The 23,608-nt window shown below is 46.8% G+C and overlaps 2 protein-coding genes across 3 annotated transcripts in view; one reads left to right on the top strand and one right to left on the bottom strand.

Moving 5' to 3' along the window:
- LOC137438259 (ankyrin repeat and MYND domain-containing protein 2) overlaps window positions 1–23,608 on the bottom strand; it is an 821,307-nt gene that overhangs the window by 615,021 nt on the left and 182,678 nt on the right. The window lies entirely within an intron of this gene.
- LOC144888447 (sperm motility kinase Y-like) lies at window positions 1,352–22,408 on the top strand. The gene is made up of 6 exons (XM_078766356.1): window positions 1,352–1,450; window positions 1,652–1,723; window positions 6,141–6,211; window positions 6,335–6,391; window positions 18,865–19,101; window positions 22,283–22,408. The coding sequence occupies exons 2-6, from the start codon at window positions 1,705–1,707 to the stop codon at window positions 22,406–22,408; spliced, it is 510 nt and encodes a 169-aa protein (XP_078622482.1). The 5' UTR covers window positions 1,352–1,450; window positions 1,652–1,704.

The raw sequence follows: 23,608 nt of genomic DNA, 5'->3' as shown, positions 1-23,608 counted from the left end.
ATTCTTTTACTGGAATAATAATCAAAGATGCACAACATGAGATGACGGCCTGGTGCATTCAAACACAACATGAGATGCGGCCCTGGTGCATTCAAACACAATATGAGATGCGGCCCTGGTGCATTCAAACACAACATGAGATGCCGCCCTGGCGCATTCAAACACAACATGAGATGCGGCCCTGGTGCATTCAAACACAACATGAGATGCCGCCCTGGCGCATTCAAACACAACATGAGATGCGGCCCTGGTGCATTCAAACACAACATGAGATGCCGCCCTGGCGCATTCAAACACAACATGAGATGCGGCCCTGGTGCATTCAAACACAACATGAGATGCGGCCCTGGTGCATTCAAACACAATATGAGATGACGGCCTGGTGCATTCAAACACAACATGAGATGCGGCCCTGGTGCATTCAAACACAATATGAGATGCGGCCCTGGTGCATTCAAACACAACATGAGATGCCGCCCTGGCGCATTCAAACACAACATGAGATGACGGCCTGGTGCATTCAAACATAACATGAGATGCCGCCCTGGCGCATTTAAACTCAACATGAGATGCCGCCCTGGCGCATTCAAACACAACATGAGATGCCGCCCTGGCGCATTCAAACACAACATGAGATGACGGCCTGGTGCATTCAAACATAACATGAGATGCCGCCCTGGCGCATTCAAACACAACATGAGATGCCGCCCTGGCGCATTCAAACACAACATGAGATGCCGCCCTGGCGCATTCAAACACAACATGAGATGCCGCCCTGGCGCCTTCAAACACAATATTCGCGGTAACCGGATGTGCTGTAAGAGCAGTGGTGTTGTTCGCAGCAGAGGGTCCGAGGCTGCATCTCCACTCATTATTATTATTCGGACTGGTTTCTGAGTTTTAATATTAATCTTATCATTATTCTGAATTGTATAATAATCGCAGATATACAATAGGAGATGCAGGCTTGGTGCCTTCCGATACGCCGTTCGCGGAAACCTGAGGTGATGTAAGAGCGACTGACTGTGTTGTTAACATCCGGTGGTCTGCGGCTGCATCTCCCCTCTGTTATAAATTCAGGCTCCGTTCTGCGTTTTTATATTAGTCTCGTCATTATTTTGAGTTTTTTTTGGGGTGTAGTAATTTTAAGGGGGGTAGTAGTTTTCTCCGAACAAATGCGCTCCCTCGACCCTCATCGATACATTTTCCAAATCTACAGCAATATCCGGTACATCGTTTTGGCCCTTTTTATCAATGATGAAGAATCGCTTTAGAAATTAAAATTCTCGTATCTGGATCCGGATCTTCACTAAAAAGAATCAAAAAAAGACCTTAGGATCCCAAGGCCGCCGCCCCAACCATTAGGCCAACAGCAGTGCCAGTGATAACTCGCCTCCTCTTCAGGAAGGACACCGTGGGGTCCTTAACGCACACGGACTCGTGTCCGCAGGTGGGATGCCGGATTAACGTCCATCCGAGGGACAGCACAGAATCACCTGTGAAACACGAACTTGTCACACTGTTGATCAGTTCTCATCGGAAGGGTCACACCAAACTCCTGTGTTCATCATGAATGTTTCAAGGTGTTTAACTGTGGACGAGTTTCTTTACGCCATCTGAACTTGTGCTCCACCATGTTGCTTCCTGGCAGTGAAGCTGATTGGCGTCCATCAAGATAAGATCTCCGAGGAAGTGGTCATCGCCATGGAATACGTAGCTGCAGGTGAGGTTTCTGAAGACGTTTTGCTGAAACTCCGCTGTTTGTGTCCATCACTTTTACTTGAGCAGACAAATAACTTAGTAATTGGCAAACTTGAATTATAATGCCTTGATTGTTGGGACTTTGTAGGTTCATGCTCGACCATGAATATTTGTTATGGGAACAAAAAGAGCAGAAAAGATCATGTGAACATGTTTTGTTTCATCTTCTCGTGTTCTCAACCTGATGTCCCGATAACCAGGTGTGGTGAGCTCAACCATGAGTTATACATTTGGTGGCCGCGTTACCGCGTTTGGTTACCAATTGTTACGGACCGCGGATTGGATGTTATTTACCGAGCGGAGGTAATCGCGGCCGAACAGTTGTTCCCCGTTTCTTCCCGACTCACCCGATTCACCCAGACGTTGGCCAAATCGCGCTATGCCAAATCAATGATAGAAAGGACACGACGACTGGGAAAGATGAAACGACGCAAGGGGGGTACAGGTCTCAAGACCTCCAGAGGAGGGTATAATTACAGTGATGATGATGATGATGATGATGCATTTATTTTATATAGCGCTTTTCAGGAAGCCCAAAGACGCTTTGACAGAGTGCAAAACATAATGCATAGCAAAACATAAAGACAATTGCAAAAAAAGAAGAATCAATAGGGAAATATTCAAAGCACAAAGGAGGGAGAAGGAGAGGAGATAGTCAGGGGTTAGATGCTGTGGGTTAAATGTTGAATGCAGTGTTGAACAGGTGGGTCTTGAGTGATGTTTTGAATGTGGTGAGTGAGGAGGAGTCTCTGATGGTGTGAGGTAGCGAGTTCCAGAGGGTGGGAGCAGCAATTGAGAAGGCCCTGTCCCCCCAGGATCTAAATTTGGTCCGGATGGGGGGGGTCAGGAGGTTGGTACCAGCAGAGCGGAGGTTGCGGGTGGGAGTGTGTCTGGAGAGGAGGTCAGCCAGGTAGGATGGGGCCAGGTTATGGAGGGCTTTGTAGGTCAAGAGGAGGATTTTGTACTGGATTCTCTGGGAGATGGGGAGCCAGTGAAGCTTGTAAAGGACGGGGGTGATGTGGTCACGGGTCCGGGAATGGGTGAGTAGACGGGCAGCGGAGTTCTGAATGTATTGGAGTTTATTGGTGATTGTTTAGGGTGAACCATAAAGGAGGCTATTGCAGTAGTCCAGACGGGAAGTGATGAAGGCGTGGATGAGGGTTTCTGCAGCCACGGAGGAGAGGGATGGACGGAGACGGGCGATGTTTTTCAGGTGAAAGAAGGCTGTCTTTGTGATCTGTTTAGTGTATTTGTCGAAGGAGAGGGTTTGGTCAAAGATGATGCCAAGATTCCGGATGTGAGGGGAGGTGGATACTGGGAAACCGTCGATGTTGAGGGCAAAGTTATGGGTGGACTTGGTGAGCGTTTTTGGGCCAATGATGATTATTTCAGATTTATCACAGTTAAGTTTGAGGAAGTTGATTTGAAGCCAGGATTTTATTTCAGTGATGCAGTTTGTCAGGATAGAGTGGGTGGCGGTGGAGATGGACTTGGTGGAGATGAAAAGCTGGATGTCATCGGCGAAGCAGTGGAATTGGAGACCATGACGGCGGATTAAGTGACCGAGGGGGGACAGGTAAAGGATGAAGAGGAGGGGGCCAAGAACTGAACCTTGGGGGATACCTTGGGGGAGGGGAGCAGTGGGGGATTTGCAGTTATTGATGGAGATGAACTGACGTCTGTCAGAGAGGTATGATTTAATCCAAGAGAGGGCAGTGCCGGTAATGTTAAAGGTGGTTTCAAGTCGGGTGAGGAGGATGGTGTGATCGATGGTGTCAAAGGCGGCGCTGAGGTCGAGGAGGATGAGAATGTTGAGGTTGCCAGCGTCAGAGGAGAGGAGAAGGTCGTTGGTGATTTTGAGGAGAGCAGTTTCAGTACTGTGGTTGGAGCGGAATCCGGATTGGAATGTTTCATACAGGTTATTGGCAGAGAGGTAATGTTTGAGTTGAGTGGCTACAGCGCGTTCCAAAACCTTTGACAGAAAGGGTAGGTTGGAGATGGGTCTGAAGTTATTTAGGGTGTCAGGGTTTAGTCCAGGTTTTTTCAGAATGGGGGTAACAGCAGCAATTTTGAGGGATGGTGGGACGATGCCTGTAGACAGGGAGGAGTTTATTGTTGCAATGATAAGTGGAGAGAGAGCAGGAAGGGAGGCCTTGACAAAGCTGGAGGGGATGGGGTCAAGAGTGCAGGTGGCAGTTTTCATTCCGATGAGTTCAGAGAGGTCAGTAGGGGAGACTGGGGAGAATTGAGACAGGGGATGGCAGGATAAGGGGGGGCAGGTGGTTTGAGGGGGAGCGGGTGCGGCGGTGGTCAAGCTGTTGTAGATGTTTTCAATTTTGCGTTGGAAGAATGAAAGGAAGGAGATGCAGTTGTCTATTGTGAATGACTGGGTGGTGGTGTTCAGGGGGCTGAGGAGTTTGTTTATTGTAGAGAAGAGTGCTTTTGGGTTTCCGGAGCCAGAGTGGATAATTTGAGAGTAGTAGGCGGAGCGGGCGCGGGAGAGGGCATCTTTATAGTGTTGTATGTGGTCCTTGTAGGCCTGGGAGTGAACTGTGAGACCTGTTTTATTGCGGAGTCTTTCAAGTTGGCGAGCACGAGTTTTCATCAGGCGGAGTTCAGGGGTAAACCAGGGAGCAGAATGGGTGAAAGAAACTGTTTTGGTTTTTATAGGCGCAAGTTGGTCAAGGCAGGAGGAGAGAGTGTGGTTGTAGTAGTCAGTGAGGTCAGAAGGGGTGTGGAGGTCAATGAAGGGAGAAGTGGACATTTTTTCAGAGAGGGTCGATGAGAATGAGGCAGGTGAAAGAGCGTTTAGCTTACGGAAGTTGATAGTGCGATAATGCCTTGGTGCTGGGGTGGGGATGTTGATGGTCAGAGTGATGGCTAGGTGGTCAGAGAGAGTGAGGTCGGAGCCAGAGAGATGGTGCAAAATTAGTCCAGTAGAGCAGACAAGGTCCAAAATGTGACCACGGTTATGGGTAGGAAAGTGGTGGAGAAAAGGGGGTAGATTACAAGGCAGAGTGAGGTAAAGACACAGAAGAGATGGGCACTTAAATACAGTCTTATCTATGCCCAGACAGACCACGGACAAACGGACAAGGTAGACTTACACAGGGATTGATGGCAGGGATGGACAGGTAGGTCGATGGCACAAGGTGCACCTTGGCTCGGGGACAGGATAAAGCACGGTTCCAAGATGCAGGGAGGTCTCACAGCGCTCGGAGGTGGTCTTGCTTGCTCCAAGCTCGGCGCGCATCTCTGACGTCACCTCTCTCTCACTGCGCATGCTCAGCGGGGAGTGACACGCCATCAGAGGAGAAATCAGAGGAGAAAAGTACATCAGAGGAGATCCTGACCTGATCCTGACCTGACCTGACATCAGAGGAGAAAAGTAAATAAATTGCATTTGAAGTTGAGGTCTGTTCCTCTGATATCTGGCACATCTTTCAGTTCTTACAAATCCCAAGAGAATATCCACGGCGTTTGTGCCGAAAAATACAGAGAAGTCGCATGAACATTGAGCAGAGAACAAACACCAAGGTGCACATGCAGAGCAAGCAGCGGGCGTAGGGGCGCAGGAAGGTGTGCGGTGTTGTGCCCGACAGCGAGCAGATCAAGTCATGAGCAGAGGGGGGGGGGGGGGGGGGTGGGGGGTGGGGGAAGGGGGTGGTTTGGGAAGTGGTTTGGACAAGTTTGGTTTGGGAAGTGGTTTGGACAAGTTTGGTTTGGGAAGTGGTTTGGACAAGTTTGGTTTGGGAAGTGGTTTGGTCTTTTGACTTTATAGGCCTCACCATCAGCCATGGTAGTACAGTGGTTACCTAGCCAAATTCACCTAAATTGGTAAAATCATGATAGAAACATGTAATTTGGTGGAAATGTTCTTTATTATATGTAGAACTACAAATGACTGGTACCCAGGAGAGCAACCAATGAGAACCGCATCAAATTGGCCACCATTTCCAAGATGGCCACCAAATGTATAACAAGTAGCGATTTTACAGTCTTTATGGAGTGATGCTTCCGGAAAACGATTCAAACACATTCTCCCCTCCAACACCTCAAGCAGGGATGCACCTCCACCTCGAGTCATCCTCCACCTTTCCTTTTCCTATCTCCATGAACCCTCTTTTCACTCGACTCACTTCCAGTTCCTCCCCTTTCTCTTCCTCTCTTGTTCTCCCTCACTCCTCTTCCTCTTCATTCGCTCCTTCTTATGTCCAACTGTGACCGTCTGTCAGTTTTCTTTTCCATGACCTTCGATTTTGCAAGCAAAATTTATCTTTATTGTTTTGTTTATCGTTCCTCCCCTTGTTCCTCTTCTCGTATTTTGTTAAAAATCAATGATCTCATTGCCCTTGTATGTTTGTGTCCGATGCGTGCAGGTTCGCTCTCTCGCCAACTTCAGTTACAGAAGACGTTCTCTTTGCCGAAAGCGTGGTGGGTCATGAAGCAGGTGAGCTGACACATCTTTCAGCCTCAGTGTGATGTTGACGTGTTTTGAAATATGACAGAAAGCATTGAACTCGAAATGGTAAAATCTGTCTCCATGTTTTAATATTCTACGTCCACCTTCCAGATGGCTTCTGCTTTTGCATACATGCACCAGAAGAACATTGTGCACAGGGACATAAAGGTAACCAACGGCACCACCATCGACCGTGATATGTTCTGTGTAACACTGCGATGATATATTTATTAGTCCCCTACCGGTGTACACCAGAGGGGACTTTGGGTTTGCACGCCGTCCCTCCGTATGTCAGTCCGTCACGCAAAGAACAGCTTTCCGGACTTTTTTTTCTAAACACTTAATGCTAATGATTTCAAACTTGGCACATGGTTTCCTCATGATAAGTTACAGATCAAGTTCGAACTTCACGACGTTTCGATCATTTTTGACAAAGTGATGGCACTTTGAACTTTGGTAATTTCCCCAACAGTTTTCCGGACTATAATTTGGAGTGCGGTAAGTCAAAGCTGTTAATATTCCTTGTTTTAACTCCAATTTACATTCTGTTTCCACTTTTAGTGAGAAGTAGGGGTCTGTGCAACCATTCATGAACTTTATTTGGTGCAAATCGGATCATTTTTAGCCGAGTTACCTCAGACCGTGAGTTGGTAATTATATAATTCACACAATGCAATACGTGCACGCCGCTCCACGGAGCGAACTTGCGGGCTTATTTTAACTCCGATTTACATTCTTTTTCCCCTTTTAGTGAGAAGTAGGGGTCTATGCAACCATTCATGAACTTTATTTGGTGCAAATCGGATAATATTTAGCCAAGTTACCTCAGACCGTGAATTGGTAATTATATAATTCACACAGTGCAATACGTGCAGGCCGCTCAACAGAGCGACCTTGCGGGCTTATTTTAACTCTGATATACATTCTGTTTCCACTTTTAGTGAGAAGTAGGGGTCTATGCAACCATTCATGAACTTTATTTGGTGCAAATCGGATAATATTTAGCCGAGTTACCTCAGACCGTGAGTTGGTAATTATATAATGCACACTGCCGGTAGGGGACATGTATTGCAGCGCAATACTCAGAATGCTTGTTTTCTTTGGGCAGCACAGCAAGGAAGGAATGGAGTGGGAAGTGGAGAAGGGAGGAAATAACAAAATGTATATCTTTGTATAATTACTGCACATCGGATTTTTATGTGAAAAAATAAAAAATATTTTTTCACATAAAACCGCTTTTTTGCGCGCAAAAAAAATATTTTGCTATTTTCGGATAAAAACAAATATTTCGCCCTTTTTCGGGAAAAATAAAATAAAATGCCCTTTTTGGTCGAAAATGTCTGGCAATGCTAAAAAAGATTAGGGAATTTTTCGAAATTTTTAACTGCGATCGAAATGTTTAACTGCGATCGAAATTTTTAACTGCGATCGATCTCAAAAACAAAACGTTGCGTCCACTTGCGTGCGTTGCGTCCCCAGCGTGTACAGCAGTGAGGCGGTGTACTACAGTGAGAGAGTGTACACAAAGTGTGAACAAGTCTCCTATCAAGATGAGTGCTGCTCTTCGTGACAAGTGGCTGAAGGAATTCAACGCTGGCGGCGATGGGGCCACCTTCAAGTACGTGTCGAGTGACACGGCTTTCTGTCGAGCTTGTGAAAAGACTTTCCGGGCGAAGCAGAAGTCTGAGCTGGCCCAACATGTCCGAGGAGACCGCCACAAGAACAACTTGGCCTTGAAGAAGAAGAGGACGGTCACGCAAGCCACCATGGAGGACTTTGGTGGCGGAAAGAGGCACAAGTGCGACGTCGTGGCTCAGGAGCTGTGCCAGGCCATGCTGGCCGCTGGCATCCCATGGTCGAAATTGGAAAACCCTGCCCTCCGGTCGTTCCTGGAGAAGCACATCACTCTCCAGATCCCCGATGAAAGCTGGATTCGAAAGCACTACCTCGACAAGTGCTACGACGAGGCCTTGGCGGGGTTCCGTGCCGACCTCGGACAGCAGCCCATCTGGCTGTCCGTCGACGAGACGACCGATTCGGCAGGTCGATATGTGGCCAACATCATCGCGGGATGCTTGTCCAAGGAGGGGTACTTTCGTCCCCACCTCGTCCAGTGCATGTTTCTGGAGAAGACCAACTCTGGGGAGATCGTGCGCGCAGTCAACGACACGCTGCGCTATCTTTGGCCTGATTTCAAGCCGGAGTGCCTCAAGGTCCTCGTCAGCGACGCCGCGGCCTATATGATCAAGGCCGGCCATGCCCTGAAGGAACTCTTCCCGGACTTGCTGCATGTGACTTGCGTTGCCCACGCGCTCCACCGTGTCTGCGAGACAGTCCGAGAAATGTTCAAGGACGTCAACGACCTGATTGCCACGACGAAGAAGGTATTCGTCAAAGCCCCGTCGCATGTTGTCCTTTGGAAGGAGCAGCAGCCCAATCTTTATCTCCCCCCCCGGAGCCCATTCTGACTCGGTGGGGGACGTGGATCGACGCCGCGGTGTTTTACGCCGAGCACTTCGAGGCCGTCAAGGACATTGTGGACCAGCTGAACGATGACGACGCGATGGCAATCCGGAGTGCCAAGGACCTGTTCGGAAAGGCGGACATCAAGCTCAGTTTGGTCTTCTTAAATGCCCACGTGTTGTTCATCCCGAAGATCCTTAAGCAACTGGAGGAGGCCGGCATGGAGCTGGCCAAGGCCTTCCAGCTCCTTGATCAGGCCAAGGAGGAGCTCGAAAAGATCCGAGGCTGCCGTAAGGAGATCCTGCTCACCAAGTTCAAGGCGGTGCTGCAGCGCAATCCCGACATTGGTGTGCTGAGGACAGTGGCTTTGATCCTGGATGGAGATCAGCACGGATCTGAGGTTGGTGTGCCGGCTGGAGTCAAGCTTGCCGACATCCCCCTCTTGAGGTACTGCCCCATCGTCAGCGTCGACGTGGAAAGGTCCTTCTCCGTCTACAGAAACGTCCTCACCGACCGCCGCCACCGCCTCACCAAGGAGAACATTACCAAGATAATGATTTCAAACACCTACTTTAACCGTTCCTAAAAGGGTCTTGTCAATTTCTTCTAGTCCTCTACTTATCAAACAATGCGGTTGCAATAAAGGTACCTGAACGTCATTTTGTACCTGTTTACTAGCCCAGAGTGCTTAATGTTGTGCAGGAAAAAGCTTACCATTTTTTGTTCTTTTTTTGACTGATTTCTGAAAAACTTGGTAATAATAAAAAATGAATAAAACGGGGGAAAAAAATATTTCGGGATTTTTTCACATAAAAAAAAAAAAATGCCGCTTTTCAAAACATAAAAGGCCTATTTTCTTAACATAAAAATCCGTAGTCTAATAATTACCAACAAGGGGAGGGGGTGGGGGGAGAGCGGTCACATGTCCACTCATTTCTGCTCATTACACAATTCATTAGACCTTTCTGTGAAGGTGTGTGCCACACTGAACCACCCACTGTCGGAGTGTGTATTTTCCTCTTTACATCTCGATTCATGGCGACATTGTGAAGATGTTATTGCACATTTTCTCCATGAAGATTGCCCATTTCTCTGATATAATGATTGCCCTCCTGTTCATCCATTGCACCTCTCTCCCTGCACTCTCAAAATTGGCCTTCCTCACATCTACTATCCTCATTCTGCAATCTCAAACCGAATTCCCTTGCACACGCTATGTTATGGTCACCTGTCCATTAATGCTGTTCTACCTCAACCTTTTCCACCACATTCGAGTTCTCCACCACACTCATGAGAGGTCGAACACTCCACTCCTCGTGAGATTATCTACATACTGAATGAAAAAGCAATCCTGCACTAGATCGACAAATTGCTCATCTGCCCTTTCCCTGTTCCTGAACCCAATCTGTTTCTGGCAAATTAAAATCATCCCCAATCAATCCCCTTCCCTGAACACATTCCTTTCGGAACTCTTAGTGAATCTTTCTTCCGACGCACCAGGAGCCTGATATGTACGTACCAAAGTATTCTTCCATCCCCAATATCTATCCACACAGAACCCTCGACATTAATTCCCTCCTTCAAATCGCCACTTTCTCTTCATATAATATGGTATTGTTCTTCACCTACATTGCCACACCTCCTGCTATTTTCTCTTTCCGATCACACCTCCACATCTGTGGCCTTCTCGTCCTTTCCTCGAGCTAACCCAAGTCTCACTGACTGCGACTCTTTCGTTTGTTCTCTTTGCACATACTCTCGCTTCAAGCTCCTCCATATTATTGTACTAACAAAGGCACCTGTCTTAGCTGGGCAAGGAAAGGGAAGGGGAGGGGTTGGAGAGGGAGAGGGAAGGGATGGGGAAGACAGGTAGGGGGGGTGGGGGGAGTGGGGGAAGGGGAGAGCAGAAAGACGGGAAATGGGGAGCAGAAAGACAGGGAGGCAGGATTCCCCCAGGTGGACAGGGGAGAGCAGGGGGACAGGGACGAGAGAGCAGGAGAATGGTGAGAGGGGAGAACAAGAGGGAGGAGTGGTGGGGAGCGAGAGGATGAGGATGGGGGGCGGGGGGGCGTAGGTAGAGCGAGAAGGGGAGAGGGCGCAGTAAAGAGAGAAGGGCAGAGGTGGTGGTAGAGAGAGAAGGAGAGAGGGGAGGCAGAGGAGGAGGGGGGGGGGGTCGGAGGAATGAGTGAGGAGAGAAGGGAGGGGTTAAAATCCGGCAGAGGGACGGCACTCACACTGATAAATCACCACGTCTGTGAAACACCAGGTGACAGTTTATAGCTGGGTCACGATTAGAATCCAGGCTAAATGGCTGAGAACAAGTGTGCATACCTCTCGCACAACATGATTGTCCCGTTGCTTTTCATGCTCTATTTTATTTTGCCTTGTAACTCCTGGGATGTCCCCACGGGGTAGCAAGCCACACTGTATCACGGATATCAGGAGCGAATCCAGGAATTTAAATACGGGGGGGGGAGGGGGAGAAGTGGTCTGCGGGTCCTTCTACAGGATATTTTAAAAGATTCATCGTCAGAAATGATATTTGCTGCATTCTCGGAAGTTTCTGCAGTTCCTTGCGTTCTACCCTGGGCCAACAGTTGCACATTCGCGATGACTGACGGGCCAAAGTGGCAAACTGGTGAGTGGACTTCTCCAGCCGGAATCCTTCGTTAAAACAACAATGACCGCACTGTGGTCACAATCTGTGACAAAATGAAGTAACGGGCCAATTGTGAAACACGCATTTAAAGCACTCTTAAAAGATGAACAGCATGATTGGGAAACACATTTAATGCGCTATTAAAAGATTCCCTCAATAGCTCTCATCACGTGTGTGTCTTGCAAACGCACGCATAATTGACTCGCACATGGAGAAAGTTGAATGGTGCCACCAACATGTATCTGCCACTGGACTGCATCAAATATCACAGCATATAACCTGCCATCGAAAATCAACGGGTGGGGGGCAGGGAGAGTGGCTGCGCACCCCTTGCACCCCCATCTCCCTCTCTGGATCCACCTATGATCACCATGGCAGCCAAGTGGCTTAAACATTAGAGTTGGTTTTTCTGTAAGGATATTTTTATAGGTCTGTATATATATATATATATATATATATATATATATATATATATATATATATATATATATATATATATATATATATATATATATATATATATATATATATATATATATATATATATATATATATATATATTGTTGTGGATATGAGGACTGTATATTTTTTGATTGTGTGCTGTACTATTGTGATTATTGGTTATTCTGTGCCTCCTGCCTCCGGAGCTGTGTAAAGACCAAAAGGGCGTCCCATAGTCCACAAGCATACACGTCAGCCAAGTAATAGAATACCCCTGTTGATAGTTATCTCTTATTCTGTGTTTTAGGGTAAGGCTGTGTCTCCCATTAATTGAAGTACTCCATTGCACCAGTGAAAGAGATAGATTCCCTCTCCTTCCCATCCCCAAAACCTCCATTTCCATATTACATCCCCTCTCGTCATTGCCGAGCCTCGATTGCCCATATTACCTCCCCTCCAATAACCGCCATTGACCACGAGGCTCGAGTCAGGGAAGAAAGGCGTGTCTCCACCTCGTCATAGAGGGGAGGAGTGAGCCAGCCCCACTCGACCAACCATGAGCCAGGGGTTCGGCTAGAGAGGGCGGAGGAAGAGCGATCGGGGAGGGTCGCAAAGGTTGAGGGGCGGGGGCCTATATAACCCAAGGCAGGGCGTGTCCAAAAGGAGATGCGTTTTTACAGAGGAGAGCAGAAGACAGAAAGGCCAGGAGTTGGTCAGGGATGCACAAGGAGTTGGTCTGAGTTGGTCTGAGTCGGTTGCCTGAGAAGGGTCAGTGGTTGCGTTGGTGAGGAGTCGGTGGTAAAGAGTGAGGGACCAATAAAGAGAGAGAAGGAGTCCTGAAGCAAGAGAGGAAGTTGTTGAACTGGGTGGGACTAAGCAAGAGAGGAAGTTGTTGGACTGGGTGGGACTAAGGAAGGAGAGAGAACCCGTCACACCAATCCCCCAAGCTCCGCGTTGGCTCCACCAAGCGTTCAGCTCCACCAAGCTCCGCATTGGCTCCACCAAGCGTTCAGCTCCACCAAGCTCCGCGTTGGCTCCACCAAGCGTTCAGCTCCACCAAGCTCCACCAAAGCTCCACCAAGCGTTCACCTCCAGCCATCCACCTCCTGCTATTCCTGCAATTCCCCGCGTGAGTCTTGTTTGTTCTGTCCTGGGAATACATTAAGTCTGTAGGTAAGCTAATCATTTTCACTGTGTCACCTGCGTCTCATGTGCCTGTAAATAAACGTGACTGCTTTCTTTTTGCTTGTGTGTAAATAGTCAATAAATTCAGTAGTATTTCCAAACCTTTCTTTGTCTTCGTTTTCCTCTTTGCATTGCGTCGTTTTCGTCTTTTCCCTCATTGAGCAGCTGGGGTGCGATACGGCCAAAGTCTGGGTGAATCGGGTGAGTTTTGTTAGGTCGCGGTCTTACACCACCGCTCGGTCTATAACATCTGTCCGCGACCTGTAACAATATATATAATATAATATATATATATATATTTTTTTTGTATGCAACATCGAGGCTCGTGTAAGAGCTAACATTAATGACCAAAAAAAACAAACGGACACAGACATGATAAAGGGAGCGGGAGACAAGATGGGGAGAGAGGTGGAAGCACACAAGTAGAACATTTGAGAGCAGGGACATTGGGAGATCTGTGGGAGGGAGAGGGCTTGGGGGGAGGAGGCATGGGAAGGGGGGTGGGGGTGGGAGAGGTAAAAACCACATGGACACCGCGAGGATTTCCAGGAAAGAAGTCGGTATTTCAGAAAAGTGGATCTGGGGTGAATTAATGGGGGTATAAAACATCAAGGTTTTGGGTGGGGGAAGATAAGATATGGTGGTGAACAGCTGTTTTAAAGACCTGGAGGGAGAATTGGGATTGAAGAGAGTGAGGGAGTTTGTTCCAGATGTGGGAGAAAAGAGGAATGAAAGGGCGAAGGTGATTCGAGAGTCTTGATTTTGGCAGTTTAACCATAAGAGGGTTGCTGACAGATCTTGTGCGACTTGTAGGAATAGTTGGGGTACAGAGCACAGACAGGGCTGGTGGGAGGGAGGGTATAGGCCAGAGAGGAGTCTGTAGAAGACGGAAAGACCACCAACCTGCCTGCGGTGAGTGACTGAAAGGCCCTCAGAATCAGCTTCATCGCGGGAGATTCCAATGATTCTGAAAGCTTTGGTTTCAACAGCGTGAAGCCGAGCTAGGTGTGAGGCAGGAGCACCGGCCCAGAAGGGAGAGCAGTATTCCATTGAGTTGCGGATGAAAGCCTTGTATGTGGTGAGGAGCTCAGGTGTGCCACGGAAAGACTTCGCACGACGGAGGATGCCCAGTTGGCGACTGGTTTTGGAAGCCAGCTTGGAAATGTGGTTTTCCCAGGAAAGATCATGGCAGATTGTGAGACCCAAGAGCTTGAGTGACAGAACTTCTTGGAGAGGATTGTTGCGAAAGTAGATGGGAGGGTTGTCCAGATGGTCTTTTTGGAGAGACATCGTGAGAGTGTTGGGCTAGCGGCTAGGGTGCCAGCTTAGGATCCTAGGATCCTGGGTTCGAATCCCGGTCGATCGCTGAATTAACGCCAGGGGGGTTCACTCAGCCTGTCATCCTTCCAAAGTGCGGCTAATTGAGTACCAGTTCACTGGTAATTCCCTGCTTGTCGTAAAAGGCGACAAAAAGGGTTGGCGTCAGGAAGGGCATCCGGCCGTAAAACATTGCTTCAAAAAGGGGACCAAAAAACAACAAGAACCACGGTGCCCGAAAAAGGCCAACCCCCGCCTTGCGGGGAAAAATGGCCTCTAAACGGTGGTTTATAGTGAGTGTGAGATTTGTCAGGATTGAAAGACATGTTCCACTTGTTTGACCAGTCTGTGATTTTGTCCAGGTCTGCAGAGAGTGAGGGTGAGGAGGCTGCAGACTGCTGATCTGAGGGATGAGGTATGGAGTGGCAGAGAGTGGAGTCATCAGCAAAGAGATAGAAAGGATTTTCAACAGAGTTGGAGAGATGATTGATGAAGACCAGAAAAAGCACAGGTCCCAGGACACTGCCTTGGGGAACTCCAGCCTGAACAGGGAGGGGAAATGAGAGAAATCCATTCAGGGCCACACGTTGACTACAACCAGAGAGGAAGTCCGCAAGCCATGCGTGGAGATTTCCATGGATACCAGAGGAGGAGAGTTTTGTGAGCAGAGCGGGGTGCCAGACCGTATCGAAGGCACATGATATGTCAAGGGAGACAGCTCTAATTTCCTGTTTGACATTGAGGACCTCCATCCATTGTTGAGACAGCAGAAGCAGCATGTCCAGAGTGGAGTGACCTGGTCTGAATCCAATTTGATGATCAGAGATCAAGCCATTGGAGAAGAGGAAGGATTTGATATCCGAAGCAATGATGGATTCCATGACTTTGCTGATCATTGGGAGCAGGCTGATTGGTCTGTCGTTGCAAGGATTTGTTTTTGCACCTTTTTGTGTAAAGCGGAAATGTTTGCTGATTTCCAAGATGCTGGCAGATGACCTTGAGCAAAAGAGAGGGTGAAAAGAACAGAGAGAGGGTGTGAAAGAGCGGCAGAGCAGGATTTTACGACCCGTGGGCTGATGCCGTCTGGTCCAGTTGCAGAATCAGAGTCAAGGATTGACAGAAACTCTCCACCTTGTCACGAGAGAAGGACACATAGTCCAGGAGCAGCTGGGTACGACTGGGTAAGTGGGTACAGAGAGCGATGGGTTTGACCAGACACCACCAGGATTTGGAGGAGGGAGACAGGTTTGAGAGTTCAGTCTTGAGAGTGGAGAGATATTGCTTCTTGACTCTCCTGAGGGTAGACACACACTTGTTCTGAGCTTTGTGGAAGGAACGGAGATTGCCTTCCGTTGGATTTGCCTTCCATGAGGAGAAGGCAAGTTGTTTCTGGGCAACTGCCTCACCACAAATTTCAGTGTGCCATGGACAGGAGGAAGGGTGGAAGGCAGAGCGAGGAAGAAGGTTGGAGGAGATGGAGGTATGAGTTGGAAGGGCGAGGAAGCGGAGAGGACGCTTTGAGGAGGAGGGGTGAGAGGGGAGAATTGGAGAAAAAAGGAGGGTGGGGAGATTTGAAGGGGAGGGGGGAAGGGTGAGTTTTGAAATGGAGGGGTTAGGGGGAAATTTAGTAGGGGAGGAGTGAGGGGGCTTTGGGAGGGGAGGGGTGAGGGAGGAGTTTAGGAGGGGAGGAGAGAGGGGGTAGTTAAGGAGGGGAGGGGCAAGGGGGGAGATTTGAAAGGGATGGGTGAGAAGGGAGTTTAGGAGGGGAAGGATGAGTTTGGATTTTAGAAAGTGTTGGACGATTTATGGAAAACGAACATTTATTGCAAAATGAGTTTCTTGTGATTTTCAAATCAGAGATCCGTTTGAAAACGTTGGATGAGGGGTGGAATGCAGGTGAGTTTTGTGAATGTTAGAAGGAAGAACTGTAATAGATTGGATTTTTATTTGAAATGAAGAGATTTGGTGAGCAAATCGAAAACAACCTTTTAAAGAAGAAGAAGAAAAATGTGTTACAGAATATAACACTTCACGGGAAAGTTTAAACATTTTAAAACTAAACAGTGAAAACTTTCTGGGGAAATTCCCTAAATGAGGGCATGAAGGATTGCTAAGGGGGATTAAGGAAATCCAGCACAGGTTCAGAAGCAGGAGCAGAATAATAGAAGATTGACAGCCAGAAGAGCAGAGAGCGAAGGAACAGGCAGGTGTATAAGCAAATGTGTTTGTACAGGAGGAGAGGTCTACTTTTTAAATTATTCGTCAATATGTTTTTTTGAAGGTTAGGTGAAAGTGGATCAGAGGAAGAAGGATAAAGTTGAAGAAGTATGGTGAGAACTGGAATGGGAAAGGTGTCGGCTGGAGAGGATCGAGTTATGAAGGAAGGAGAGAAAAAAACGGGTGGGGCGAAACACGTGGTCAAAGAACGAACGAACACTGAAGAAGGAAATTACAATTTTTTAAAATTTAATTTAAGCCTTTAAACAAAGGGTAAGATGTTCGGGCAAAGGGTAAGATGTATGGGGTGAAAAAAGACTGGAAAAAACAGTGAGAGAACGAAAGTAAATGGACCACAACGACCGCCGAGAGGAGACAACAAAGCCTCGAGGCCTGGAAAACCAGGCCTGAAAAATGCAGCAGGAACCAACCGACGATTATACACAGGTATGCACGATTTCAACCGATATCTAACAAGAAACACACAGTAGGCACTCACACCATCAAATAAAAATACAGTTTTGACAGAAATACAAATGGCAAAAATTCTTAGCTTTGGTAGCGTGGAGAGCTTGGAAAAACACACGACCTCGCCGGCAAAACCGGAAGCGGAAGTCCCGATAGTTACATTAATATAGTTATAATTATAAGTTATAAGTAGTTATCGTTATAAGTTATATTAATATAACTATTGACAGAATGACAGCAAATTGCACAAAAAGGGCAAATAAAATAGCACATTTTTAGCAGACGTGGCACCGCCCGCAGCTCCCAATGCATGCAGGTGGGAAAGCAGGCCTTTGTTCGTCAATTGATGTACTTTTTAAAGGAAGGAAATAAATAAAATACACTCAAGAGGAGGGAGCAGGCGGTGTTGCATCTTTAATAAAAAAGGCATTTGTAATTTTAATTTAAAAAACGACATCCGCTGTGATAAAAAAAACAATTACACCACTTACGACTGTATTGCCATAGTTTCCAAACATCGTACTTGCTTTTATGGCGTTATTTCGCGAGTGTCTATATCGGCCACACAGCCAGACGTAACAGTGGTGAACAAATGAGCCTTTATGTAATATGTAATACTATGTCGATTTCCCGCTCTGTTTTTTAAATACCAGAACTTTGACAATGTACTTTAATTCGTCCGTGAGAGGCCATTGTGGAAAATCGCATCATATAATGCATCAAATCATTTGAAGCTCCTAATTTGAAAACAATAGCAGCTGCAATAGTGATGTAAACAACGATTTGTAGATATGAAGACCAGACATTCGATGATGTGAGTGAGGAGAGTGAAAACATAAATTTTGAGCACTTAATTGTGCAGAAACTGTTGTGGCCTGTTCCAAAGAAAGGCGTTTTTGAGCAGGCTGAAAAAGCACAAGACCCCTGTGAGGGATAGGGGACTGACCCAGGATAAACGCCTGTTTTTGTTTAAATAACACAAGGCCGGTAATCGTCTTCAAAAAGGGTGTTTTAACACACGCAAACACCCAGTTTTCATTCGTGCACACCCTTGGTGTTCAGGAAATGCGCATGCAGAGAATGGGTCCGTTAGGTTTCATGGTTTTGGAGTTATGGAGGAGACACACACAGACACACCACACTGCTTTTTATTATTATTATTACTAGGGCATGCCCGTACTATATCTATATCTAAAATTATATCCCCCCCCTCTATTTACATGAAATGGTTTGGTCCAAAGCGAACGGCTTGCGAGTGGTGACAATCCCCCCCCTCTATTTACATGCAATGGTTTGGTCCAAAGCGAACGGCTTCCGGAGTTTGGTAAAGAAATCGCCATCGCGTGCACAAACGCGCAGGAAAGCGAATGAATCGCAAATTCGTTTTTATTAGTTGTAAAACATAGTTTAACGCCAACATAGTTTGCAAACGTGAAATAAATGAATACGCTCTCAAATGTGCCATCCGAGGCAGAGTGTGCCCGCCACGTTCGGCACACGCGATCGTTCGCTGCTCTCTGATTGGTTGAATCGTTTTTTGGACATAGCTCGGTAAGTAATTGTCCGATTAATATGAAACCTTGAAAAGGCACATCCTCGGGTCCCCAGCAATATACCTGGCAAGTTAAAAGTATATCGGACCCGTGGTTGTCGAGAAACAGCGGTCACAGACAGACAAACGTACAAACGTACAGACAGAGATTACTGGAATTATAGATAGATTATAGATAAACTCCTGATATTTATAGAGGATGTTTTTTTTTTCTCTCTTCCTGGAATTTTATTTTCCTGCGTGCCCTTCTCATTAAACTTTGAATTTTTATTTTAACATGTTTTATCATCGGAGGTTTCACCTTTTTAATATATATATTGATTTCTGTTTATTCTTCAGCTTGACAACGTGCTTTGTGACGATCTGTGGATCGTAAAGGTCATTGACTTTGGCATGGCGAGAATTTGCACGCCAGGTGAAAAGCTTGATCCCGACCGTGGCACACTTGGTTACTTGGCACCAGAGTTCTTCAACATGGAGACATATGAAGGTCCCCCAGCCGACGTGTGGGCACTCGGCATTCTGTCCACACAATTATTTGTTGGATGGAAATTTGATGGACGTGATCTTTTTCAAGTGAGTATTGTTTATGATGGTGTGAAGATCATTATCACATAGACATGTGACCATCATTATAACATGCAAAGTTGCCTTTTGAACATAACTGCTCTAATTGTTGTTTTGAAAACATTTTTTGTTGTTGAAAGTGTTCGGTAACTTATCGGTTGAAAGAATGGAGGAAGTGCTGTGGATAGCTTGAAATAACTTGGCAGGAGGTAACAGAATGTGAATATTGTAGTGTCGATCCTGTAGTGAAGACCTCAAGGCGACGTATGACCAAACGAGCCTTAACGACGAGGCGCATACCCAAAAATATGGCGGTGCTATCTCTTTGGCACGCGCGGGAGAAATAACGAGTTCCCGACCTGAACGGACGGATGTGACAGGGGTTTAATCCGAAACCATGAACACAGAACACGACAAACAATTGAAAATGCAACACAGATGAATTTAATGAAATAAAGCAAAGAATAAAAATGAACATTGAGGTAAATTGAATATTTCCTAATGTGAGACGTCTCCACTCAGACATGAAAACAGACAGGGGAATGATTAAATAAAATAAAATAAAATCCCCCCTTTTGGCCGACACTCAGCTCTAGCTTCGACGAGCACTTTGGTGGAGTCAGTCGACGAGAAGATCGCACTTCAAAGTGCTCGAACAATGCGCCGGTCAATCATGTGAGCACACAGAGCTGTGCAACAGGCAGCCAAACGTCTCAGCGCTTAATCCTGGGCCAGCCAGCACAACACGTTCCCCAGCTCCCCCGAAGAGCACCAAGTCGAACAACCTCCCCTCCTCCAATGTGGCAAAGGCTCCCCAAAGCTCCGAAAATGTTCTCTACACAAAAAGCGCACACGAGCCAGCCCCAAGAACCAGAGACAGCAGCATCCACCCACCACGAAACTCCGGACGAGAGAGAGAGAGAACAATGGCGATCCCTTCATTTTTCTTCCTCCTTTCTCGATCGTTCCCTCTGACCAATCGTTCCCTCGCTCCAATCACCAAGCGCAATTCAATCACCCCATCCTTCCTCAACCAATCCTCATTCGGGACCTGACCTCACGACCATTCTTGACTGCCCATCGAGAAAGTTTGGAGGCGGGGCTACCTGGCTGTGGCAATGTGCCGAATGCATGGCTGGCCGAGTGAATTTTATAAGAACAAAGGGAAAAAAATCACAGGGACAATTACACACTGGGGATTATTCTTCAGCCCTACCTAATTAGCATAGCTCCACCCCTCGTATGGCGACATATACGATCTTACCCGGACATCGCCTCTTACAATGCAAAGGGATACGGTGTACCTATTCTAAATCGGGGTACACACCAGGATCATTCATCCCAGCAAGCTGGGACTCAATTTGCCGACCTCGGAAGGATGACAGGCTGAGTCAATCCCCCTGGCGTTAATTCAGCGATCGACCAGGATTCAAACTCAGGATCCTCGGATCCCAAGCCTGCACCCCAACCGCTAAGCCGGGGTGGGAGGGGGGAGGGGAGGGGGAGGGGGGAGGGGGAGGGCCAGTCAACAATGACGTTGCAGTTCTCATGGTCGGAGAGCAGCACAACAATCGCGACATCGTCCTGAATCTTCGCAACAGCACGAAGCGGATTTTGGAGACTCACCGATCCTGTGACGCCCTCCAGTACCGGCGTTGCCGGGCGGGGGAAGGGAGACCCGTACATTCCCAACCCGTACATTCGCCCTCTCGACTCAAGCTCACTCGGACAAAAGCCTCGCACAAATTACACCGTGAAGGCCCAATGGCCATGTCTATGCCACAAATCAAGTACGTCAGCGAGTCGGGCGCACTGAATTGAAAATATATAGAACGCTCATACTCCGTGAAAAGTGAAGCTACAATATTTTTGAAAAATTTCATTGGTTGCTAGGAGACGGCAGCATTTAAAAACCGTTTGAATATTTGCAATGCAGTTTGATCCAGAGGTAAGTGGTATGGTCTTGCTGGTTGGTGGACACGATATGTGTAAGGGAAATTATTTTGGTGTCCTGTATCTCGTCGTGCTAGTTGGTGAACACGGTACATTTAAGGGAAATGATTTTCTGTCATTCTTCTGAGTGGTTGCTTCTCCTTCCCCGTATTTTTGTTCATTTTATTGTTTTTTTCCACTCTCTTGAGTTGTGGGCCTTCCTTGAGTGGTATTACATTTATCATCATCATCATTGGAATGTCTGTTGTAAAGATACGGACATCAAGTCTGTATCTTGACGCAGAGAGCATCAAGCACCATCTTTTTATACCAGGCAACGGCAACGGCAAGTCGGCAACGCACTAACGCAGACCTCGCTCGGCCCCGCCCACAGCAACCTCTCTCGGCCCCGCCCATAGCTGCCTCGCTCGGCCCCGCCCACAGCGATCTCGCCCGGGCCCGCCCACAGCGACCTCGCTCGGTCCCGCCCACAGCGACCTCGCTCGGTCCCTCCCACAGCGGCATCACTCCGCCCTACACGGCACTATCGATATATTATTCGTACAATGCCGGGTACTTCTGCTCGCTGAAAACAAATCTGTGTGAAACATGCTAAATCATGCTAAATGCTAATCATGCAGAAGTACCCGGCAAAAACGCAATCGCTCTGAAGTACGTGCGAACGCGTAACTGAGTTAATGGCGGCAACGAACATCACGTGATCGCTCTGAGCGAATCAGCGCGCTGCTCTGCTTCCGGTCAGATTCCGGTCATAATATTTCGCGCTGAGATAAAAATATGGTAAAAACATATGATGAAATAAATTTTTAGGTCAGCCATGTTCGTCCCAGGCTCAATGGCCATGTCTGTGCCAAATATCAAGTACGTGAGCCTCTCCGTTTAGGAGTCTATCGGTAACATTACACACACACACACACACACACTCACACACACACACACACACGCACACACACAAACTGTGTTTCATATATATAGATAAACCAATAGACTTCATATTCATTGTTGAGTGAAGAGGGTTTGTTTTTTGGTTAACAAAGAAAACTTCTGTATTTTAAAGCATATTTTATTTCATGAATCAAAATGTATTTTATTCGTTCAGAGTGAAGTCTTGGTTATTGCATAAGAGATTGATTGTTTGGAAGATGCTTATGCTTATTTGGTAAATGCGAGTACAGTATTTGAGTGCGATGATGCTTTTGGATTCTGTCACGAATACATTTGTTTTGTTACTTCACAGGGAGATGTCACCAATAGCTTCGTGTACAAACCACCACCATGTGCAGACAAGCAATTGACTTCCCTTTTGACCGGGATGCTTCGGGTCAATCCAAAAGAAAGACTCACTATGAACGTGAGGGTTTGATACCGTTTTCGACGATTTGATTTGCATGAACAAGTATGTTCACACATGCTGGGGTTGCTGACCTGTTGCTGTGGAGCACAATACTGTTGTTCACTTGTGAAGGTGTTTCCTGATCGTGTTTATATTTGATTCCAACACATTGTTTTGCAGAAGATTTCAGAGCACGCGTGGTTTAAACAAAAAATTCCTTTTTACAAACTTGTAAGGTAAGCAGCCGCCCTTTTGCACTCTTTTAATATCTTCTGTTCGTGTTGTTTCTCTGCAAGATGGAAGAGCAAATGATGTATAATGGAAGAGCATGTAAGAGCAAATGATAGAGAGCATGAACTGACAACAGGGCAGCAGGGAAAGTAATGGAGAAAATAAAAACATAAACTTCCAGTTCTGCGTCTGAGTGCGCTAGACTTTGATCCTCTTTCCAGTTTATCAAAGCTAAGTTTTCAAATAGGATCCGTTGTGCCATCAACAGCGCCTTCACAAAGTATTCACACCCCTTGACTTTTTTTCACATTTCGTTGCATTATAGCCTGAAGCTGAGATTTTTTTTCTCATTGATCTGCACATAATACCCCATAATGTCAAAGTGGAATTTCTTTTTCGAAATTTTTACATATTAATTAAAAATGAAAGCTGAAATGTCTTGAGTAAATAAGTATTCAACCCCTTTGCTATGACACTCCAAATTGAGCTCATGTGCATGCAATTGCCGTTGATCTTCCTTGAGATGTATCCATAACTTGATTGGAGTCCAGCTGTGACCAATTTAATTGGTTAGACATGATTTCGAAAGAAACACACCTTCTATACAAGGTCCCAGAGTTGGCAGTGCATGTTGGAACAGGAACTCCACCATGAAGTTCGAGGAACTGTCCGTAGAACTCTGAGATAGAATTGTGAGGAGGCATAGAACAAGAACGTAAAAGGCCTTGAGTGGCCCAGCCAAATCCTAGACTTGAATCCCATTGAGAATCTGTGGAAAGACCTGAAGATTGCTGTTCACCGATGCTCTCATCCAACTTGAAAGACCTTGAGCAAATCTGCAAGGAAGAATGGGAGCAAGTCCCCAAATCCAGATGTGAAAAGCTGTTACAGACATACCCAAGAAGACTCAAAGCTGCAATCGCTGCCAAAAGTGCTTATGCGAGGGTATTAACTCGGGATACTCAATATGAATGTAAATTACATACCGTTGGACCCCGA

Source organism: Myxine glutinosa, chromosome 12 (assembly GCF_964187855.1).
Source record: "Myxine glutinosa chromosome 12, kmMyxGlut1.1, whole genome shotgun sequence".
In the NCBI taxonomy this organism is placed as follows: Eukaryota; Metazoa; Chordata; class Myxini; order Myxiniformes; family Myxinidae; genus Myxine; species Myxine glutinosa.
The sequence above is the reverse complement of the archived record's forward strand: the minus strand, read 5'-3'. Positions and strand labels throughout refer to the sequence as shown.

What these genes read in the sequence shown, in the direction of transcription:
- LOC144888447 (XM_078766356.1), top strand. An exon ending in TTGTGCACAGGGACATAAAG is followed by an intron (nt 6,392 to 18,864) that starts GTAACCAACGGC and finishes TTTATTCTTCAG; the next exon opens with CTTGACAACGTGCTTTGTGA. An exon ending in ATGGACGTGATCTTTTTCAA is followed by an intron (nt 19,102 to 22,282) that starts GTGAGTATTGTT and finishes GTTACTTCACAG; the next exon opens with GGAGATGTCACCAATAGCTT.